The 8,138-nt window shown below is 45.1% G+C and overlaps 1 protein-coding gene across 1 annotated transcript; it reads left to right on the forward strand.

The window, feature by feature from the left end:
• The first annotated feature begins 52 nt into the window (after positions 1-52).
• On the forward strand, positions 53-7,844 carry GJD4 (gap junction protein delta 4). Its single transcript, XM_081820889.1, has 2 exons — positions 53-3,639; positions 5,295-7,844. Exons 1-2 carry the CDS (start codon positions 3,537-3,539, stop codon positions 6,368-6,370), a joined length of 1,179 nt encoding a protein of 392 aa, XP_081677015.1. The 5' UTR covers positions 53-3,536; the 3' UTR covers positions 6,371-7,844.
• The last annotated feature ends 294 nt before the right edge of the window (positions 7,845-8,138 follow it).

Below are 8,138 nucleotides of genomic sequence, written 5' to 3' on the forward strand. Positions count from 1 at the left end.
TGGGTATTAAGGAGGGCATGTATTGAATGGAGCACTGGATGTTATACGCAAACAATGAATCATGGAACACTACATCAAAAACTAATGATGTAATGTATGGTGATTAACATAACATAATAAAATTAAATTAAAAAAAAATGGAGTCCCCAGCAATCTCTAACTCAGTGTTTGTGGCAACTTTATGTAATACAACTACCACGAATAATGAGAAATGACTGTAGCTATTTATTGAGAGCCTCCTATAGGCCAAATAATGTGCTAGAACCTCATTTAAAGTAACTCTAGTTCTCAACAATTCCAAAAACAAAGTGTCATCTCTAATTTATAGATGGTAAAACTCATGCCTAATTAATTTGGCAATGTCATTAAGCTAGAGGGAGGTAAGCCAAGGCTGGATAGCATATGGCTCTGCTTTTCTCTTTCCTTTTTGCTCAGTTCATTTGTGAACAAATCCCAGGATGCCATCTTGTGCAATTCAGCCATATCCATGTCCCTGACTCCCACTGGATTTCTTTTCCATTGAATTGAACACAGTACTCCACCAAAGCTTCTCTCTGCTCTACAGTCACACAAATAGAAACCTCCCTATTGATTCTGGGATAATTTTTTTTTTTTTTGACAGAGACGCAGCAAGAGAGGGAACACAAGCAGGGGGAGTGGGAGACGGAGAAGGAGGCCTCCTGCAGAGCAAGGAGCCCGATGCAGGGCTCGATCCCAGGACCCTAGGATCATGACCTGAGCTGAAGGCAGATGCTTAATGACTGAGCCACCCAGGCGCCCCTGGGATAATTTTTTTTTTTTTGAGCCAAAGTGTTTTATTAAAAATGTTCCTGAGTGAGTTTCCCACCATGTTTCCTTGCCAGCCATCTTGTGAGTTTCCAGGTGGCTGGCTTGTGAGAATGGATGTTACTGTGTCTCCCTGCTCCACAGTGCTGGGCGCTACCGCCATGACACTGCCCTGTCATTCAGCTCTGCTGGGGTTCCCTGGGGGCCTTCCTTCTTTTCCTTCAGCTACCATCCACTGTCCTGGCCCCTTGCTTGTGGCCTATGATTTCCCTCCAACTGTCACTCCAGGAGAGCAGCCATCTCCTTGTGGGGGGCAGGGCCAGATGCTGGTTGTGGCAGCAGGTGAACAAGATGTGCTCCCAGCTTGGGGTCTCCTCTTGGCTTCGAATGGTGTCCTTGTTATCAATGAGCAGGTCCCCCAAGACCACCGTCTTGTCCCTCCTCAGGATATTGCACTCCACAAACTGAGGCCCCAGTGGATTCTTCCCCCAGCGGTACTTCTTACCCACACGGTATTCATACTTCATCAGAGGGCTGGTACAGATGAAGACCTCAGTGTTCTGCATGTTGTTCATCTCCTGTATGGCTTCCAAGGCTCCAGGGATAAGCTCCAAGGCTCCAGGGATAAGCTCCAAGGCTAGGAAAAAGCCTTCGGCTTCATACACACCAGCCACTTTGTCTGCTGGGTCCCACCACAGGTCTCAGTACTGCTCTCAGTCAAGGAAATCCAAGTTATTTCCAGTGCCACATGTGGCTGGGAGGCTGGGGAGGCTGGGATGGGGGGCTGGGATAATTGTATAGAGAGCCACATGTTTGATGCTCCAGCCACATCCTCCTCTTTTGTCCACATTTTGCTTCTGGCAGCTACTGGGGTTTAAATTTCCAGGCAGAGCAAAACTATCCTTTAGTAGGAAAAAAGGCAAAGAATGGAGATGGTGTGGACTTAGAGAAGCAAGAGCAAAACAGATAAGGGTGGAGAGACAACAGGCAGCATTACCTTTTCAGAAAATGCTGTGGGAGCAAAGGGATAGACCAAAGATGGGAACCCAGAGGAGTAGACCCTGAGATGCACAGGTAATTCTTTATATTTTTAAATCATTTTCATGTCTATGATCTCATTTTGCATATCACAGCCACTCTGTGTATGCAGAGGACACATTTTTTTCTACTTTACTGATGAGAAAACTGAGGCATGAAAAGCTGTAGCAATTTACTCTAGGTTGCAAAATTCTATTTTATTCCATGTTCAGGATAGATTATTTATATCACACAGCAAATTCAGAAATTGCTTTCCTGGTATTTTAAATTTTAAACCAGTGTCACGAATAGACTATTAGGAAGGAAAGATATTTTCCTTTATTTTATACTTGAACCATATGGCTATTTCAATATTTTTTTACTTAACCACAATTTCTCTAAATTTCATTGTTCATGTTGAAGCATTTGACTAAAATATAGCAAAACTACTGTGCCTTTCAAGGGGGTCAAAATGTTTTCTGTGGATGGAAACGTGTCATGTGAATAAAGATGAAAGCAGCTTTGTTGTACTCCTCTTCTGGGAATCTTTTTAGGGATATTACTAAAGTCAAGAATAGATCAGAAATGAAGAAAAGATGGGAATAAAAGAATAGCTTTCATGGAAAATTGAAATCATTCCTTTTAAAGTTCACAATTTCCACCCTGATGATAGATCCCCAGCCTTGCAGGATGGGTTCTTCCTAGATAGAAAGGTGACAGCTACGAGAGGATTTTGATGCAACTGTGATTGATGTCAGCAGGTCCAGACAGTGATACTTTATTACGGATTTAATGGACATTTATTAAGCTGATTCAATGGGAGCAGCCCTGAGCTAGATGGGGCTAGGACATACAAAAGGAAGATGCAATCTATGAAGGTTTGGGGGGCCAGTTAGGGATGGAAATTCCACTGATTTGAGTTGTTGCTCCCTCATTCCATGCCAGGTGCTCTCAACATCATCATTTTGTGTCTGCCTCCCACAATCCCTGACTGAACAGCATGATTCTCCCTAAACCAAGGTGAGGGTACGTGGAGAGATTCGGTGACTTCCCCAGGGACGAGGCGGCTGCCCCAGGCCTTTTGTATCCAACTAAAAAGCTCTTGTCTCTCAGCCAGACAGGAAATAGCTAGAGAAAAACAGAGTCACAGCCTAAAGTTGGGACACGTGTCTAAGATGCAGAGTTTTGCTTTCAGCCATGATGCAGGAATTCAGAACAAGAGCCAGACCCTTGTGGGCCAGTGTTCTCACCTACGCTTCATAGAGAAGACAAAACATGAGCATTTCAGTGCTTCTTTAATAAGTGAAGTGGTTGTGGAAATATTTGCAAGGAGGAAACACCTTTTTAGTAGAGAAGTTTCCTTGGCTAGTTAACAGAACCTTTTCTTTCTTGGGTTAAATGTAGTCACTTCTCTTATATCCTGAAGCGTCTGGCTCCCCCAGTACAGACATGTGAGCACTGCCACGGGCCTGGAATGTCTCAAGAGGGTAAGAATAGCCCGCAATGAGAGATGACTCCTGCTGTCTTCTGGTCACTGCAGTTGTCAAGAACGCTTTGCCTCAGAGGCCAACAGCTCAGGGCCGTCTCTGCTCGGAGACAGAAAAACTGACCTCCCATTCCTGGGCTCACAGATTTCCCTTTATATGTGCAGCTCTCACCTTTAAGTCTTTTGTAGCGAAGATACGTTTATTCCTGCAAAGATTTTCCACCTTCTTGGAGAACACAGGCTTCCGATGTCTCCAGCAGCTTTGAGTCTGCGACACTCGGGAGACATGGAACGTTTGGACCTGCTGGGATTCCTTCTCATCACTGTCAACTGCAACATGACCATTGTGGGTGAGTATAGGAAATAGCTCCAAAGCTCTTGCATTTTTGTTTTCACCACTTTCCTTGGCCTCTTTGTTGCTGGAAGAAAGGGAGCTGTGTGCTCAAGCTTTCTTTTAATCGCTCCCCAGTTCCACCATCATTTAAGGAAGGCTTGGATTGAGTGTTCTCTCCTGGGGGCTCTTCTCACTGATGTTTAGGTGCTGAGCCTGAAGACTGAAGCCAGTGGAAGGAGTATCTTTGAGTAACTCTTCTCTGACTACCTGATCAGGAGAAGGAACAATACAGTAAAAATTAAAGAGAAATTTGTGCCTTGATTACACTTTCTTCTTGTTCATCTTTTTCCTTGAAGCTTAATTTGTAAGGATTAGTCATTTCTCTTGTGCAATTTAAGCCAAATCCAAATTTTAGTTTATTATTTTTTTTAAAAATAAAGTAATAAATATTTCTGAGTTTGATACAGACATGTCAAATTTTTAGAGAAGTATGGGTGTCCTAGAAAAAAGACTTGAGAAGGGGTACCTGGGTGGTTCAGTTGGTTGAGCGTCTGCCTTCGGCTTGGGTCATGATCCCGGGATCCTGGGATCAAGTCCCGCATTGGGCTCCCCGCTCAGCGGAGAGTCGGCTTCTCCCTCTGCCTGCTGCTCCCCCTGCTTGTGCTCTCTCTCTCGCTCTCTCTGTCAAAATAAATAAAATATTAAAAAAAAAAAGACTTGAGAAAAGGATTAAAATACGCCTGTGAAGTGGTTGATATTTTTCTTACTCATTCTTTTGTAGAATTTAAACAAAATCAACTTGGTCTTACAAGTTTGAGTCAATGACTTGATCACATAATGCTATTCTTTGAGCTTAACTGCCTTCATTTATAATAGAGTTCTGTTTTTCTGATGTCAGGTGATGTTTTCTGTATCGTGTCACAAAACAAAATATTTGCAGATTATTTTAACTGAGTCTTAGACGTGTTCCAAAAGAGTTAACCTGTGATATGAAAATAGGACTTTGACGTCATTTTGATTTCCTAGGTTGGTCTCATTTATTATAAATTGAAGAAAGAGGAACCTCATTATTTCATAATAACTGTAATAGAGGAAAAGGAATTCCAAATCATTGAAAAATCTGGAAAAGTTGAATGTCATTAAGGAAATTTGATTTCAAGGACCATAAAGCAACAATTAAATAAAGATCTTATGGACCAAAATAAAGATGACTGAACTATAATTAGCAGCTTGTATTTGCTACACAGAGTTACGCAAATGTGCTAACATTCTTTAGAAAGCTTATTATCTGCAGAGAGTAAGGTCTTATTTACATCATTAATTTGCTCAGCTCAACTTTCTTTCTAGAACTTTCAGTCCAGGAGACATTACCAAGAGTCTGAACTAGTGGAGTCAGATCAAACATCTTTAGTCTCTAAGGCTTCTTTAAAATCTGTCAGTTGCAAAGCATTTTGCAAACAACTAGTACAGCACAGTGTCTGACACATTGTATGGCTTCCTTAAATACTTGGCAGATGAGCTAACTAGCCGCCGCTGCTTTGGGGACTGAAATGCATGCTTAGCGACTTCTCAGTTCTCCAGTCTCACCCCTGAAAATACTTAAAAACTACTGTCGGACGGGCATATGTTTGTATGCTGGTGATGGTGCCCTTCCTGCTTCCTCCTTTCTAGGGAAGATCTGGCTTATCTTCATGATACTGCTGAGGATGGTGGTGATCATCTTGGCAGGCTCCCCCGTCTACCAGGACGAGCAGGAGAGGTTTGTGTGTAACACTCTGCAGCCAGGATGCACCAATGTTTGCTACGACATCTTCTCCCCGGTGTCCCACCTGCGGTTCTGGCTGATCCAGAGCGTGTCTGTTCTCCTCCCTTCTGCCGTTTTCAGCGTCTACGTGCTCCACAGAGGGGCCGTGCTCGCCGCCCGTGGACTCTCCGGGCCAGACGGTGGTCCCACCCGTCCTGACCCCTGTGACCAGAGCCCTGGGGACAGGCGCCGCCCTCCGCCCTGCAGGGAGCCACGCCACCTGACCGTGCCGGACTTTTCCTCGGGCTACATCGTCCACCTCCTTCTTCGGATGCTGACCGAGGCAGCTTTTGGTGCCTCGCATTACCTCCTCTTTGGATTCTTGGTCCCCAAGAGATTCTCTTGCACCCAATCTCCCTGCACCAGCGTGGTGGACTGTTACGTCTCCCGGCCCACGGAGAAGTCCATTATGATGCTTTTCATGTGGGCGGTCAGTGCGCTCTCCCTGCTGCTCAGTGTGGCTGACCTCATCTGCAGCGTGCAGGGGAGGACGAGCGGGGGCTGGGGCCCCGCCGAGGATCCCCTGGGCCCCGCCGCCGGCCGCCGGCTCTCCCGGAGCCTGGGCGCTAGGCCGGGTCAGATGGCCCGCGACGGTGGGTGGGTGGAGGAGGGGGCGCCCATCCACCCCGGCCTGTGGACTGGAGGGGTGGGTGCCGACAGCCCCAGTGGTAAGTCCGCTGTATCAGGGCGGATGGGGCTTCCCGATGAAGATGAGAGCGAGGTGATGTCCTCTGCCAGCGAGAAGCTGGCCACGATTTGCAAGGAGCCCGGGAGTAGGCCGCGCGGAGAGGCCTCCCAGGACCCCAGGGGCGAGGGTCCCACAAGATCAGAGGAGCATCCCTCATCGCCTCGGAGCCGGCTGGGCCGGCGCTATCCATCCGGTCAGCTACAGCGCCTCGACGGGCTCGCCAACTCTAGATCCAGAAAATCTGAGTGGGTCTGAAGAGGGAATGCCGGGCAGCCCCCGGGCGCACCGTCCTCTCCAAATGGAGACATGGCCCACGAAGACGCAGACTCACTTTGGCCGGTGTGAAAGTTTACCCACTAGGTTCCCGGAGAACATCAACAGGCAGAAAGGCGAGCTGCCATGGGACACATGGACTTCGTGGGAGACTAATTATCCTCGAGATACAGATTTAATTTAGATAACAATTTCTCTTGACAAAAGCACTTGACATTGTGCTTTTGACAATGTGAGTGGAAGCTAAAATGATTAATTGGAGAGTGTCAGGTGACAGATGATGCTACACTCTGGTTTTTTTTTTACTGTAGTATGTGCTTAATTAAAGCATATTGTCTTACATTAATAGAGCTCATTCATGTTATAATGTTTTCTGGTGAGTTATTTGAAGTTTTTGGGTGGTTTTTTTTTTTTTTTTTTTGGTTTTGGTTTGTTTTTCTGTTTGGATAAAAGAGGCATCTGATATGCATGTTATCAATAGAGAGACATTAATTTAACTTCTCCTGATGACTTTAATAAAATTAATCGTGATGGAATTGTAATATCACCCCTCAGTGTTATGGGAGAAATGACAGATGCAGAAAATATGGCTCCTAAGCACTTGGGGATTTGGGTGGAGGCCTCTTAGATTGTTTCTGCTTGTGAGTATAGGTGCCCAGGGTGAGAGGGATCCCCGGCGTGGGTGCTGTTCCCGTGTGTTTTCTGAGTGGCTGTCCTCACTGACTTGAGGGAGCACATTTTTGTTTGTTTTATTTTTAATCCTTAATTGAAGTGTGGTTGACAGAGAAGAGGCATTTGTGCTGTTGATGAGTGGAGGCAGAGTTGTTACATGTTCTCTAGTCTGGGTTTTGTCCTTTAGAGAGCTGTACAGTTCAGGTTTCCCTGTTCAGTGGAGCAGATGAGAAATGATGCTGGTGTCCTGGCCTCGCAGTCCGTGTTCATGCTTTTTGGCTGTAAACGAGAAACAGAAAACATCCTCATGTCTAGAGATGAGCTTCACATAAGCACTTCTCTGCACTTCTCAGTTGCTCTGGTTTGGGTCTAGGAGCTGCCCAAGTCAGAGGTGACTTTGTGAGAGATTTAGGGTTGCCTTTAAATGCCACATAGATGGACACAGAGTAGCAGAAAGAGCTACTATGGGGCAGGATAAACCTGCTTATCTTATCAAGAGAGGAGAAAGAGCCATCTGGGTGTACTTCCAGAATTGATGAATAGCCTTTGGTCTCCAAACACAAAATGGCTAAGGACAAGGAATTGCCCTTCACTCCAGCAAATAATAAAAAAAGTGCACTGATGCATTCATGAAACCAATGGCCACTTTTAATTGTTCTAAGAAGGCTTTGACAATGAAACATCTGCCAGGATGGAGAATAACATCCTGCTTGATAAATCTATGGGATATCAAAACAACTGGTTAAAACTTAAATCGTCCAAAATTGGTTCTGGCATAAAAATATTTGAATGAATATGGCTATTTTTAACATATGCAGTAAATCTCTCTTGCTCCTCCATTCATTGGAAACAGTGAGCCATGACTCAGACCCCTTTCTTCAATACTTAGATCAATGTCTGGCACATAGCAAGTGCTCAGTAAATGTGATTTTTTGAGTCTAATATTCCTAAAGCATTTGAGGGAAAATTTGGTTCTTGTCCCTTCTAGCATGCTGGTGGACCACCCAAGGTTGGGTCTAGTCTTAGAGATATAAGAATTGTCTAGCACTTCATTACTATTTAAAAGTAAGTTCCACGG

The sequence above is a fragment of the Leptonychotes weddellii genome, chromosome 5 (assembly GCF_054177405.1).
Source record: "Leptonychotes weddellii isolate Sample4059 chromosome 5, ASM5417740v2, whole genome shotgun sequence".
In the NCBI taxonomy this organism is placed as follows: Eukaryota; Metazoa; Chordata; class Mammalia; order Carnivora; family Phocidae; genus Leptonychotes; species Leptonychotes weddellii.

Bases quoted from the DNA above. Each gene is read 5' to 3' on its own strand.
- GJD4 (XM_081820889.1), top strand. From the start codon at position 3,537: ATGTCTCCAGCAGCTTTGAGTCTGCGACACTCGGGAGACATGGAACGT. The intron at 3,640-5,294 runs GTGAGTATAGGA...CCTCCTTTCTAG, and splicing joins CTGCAACATGACCATTGTGG to GGAAGATCTGGCTTATCTTC.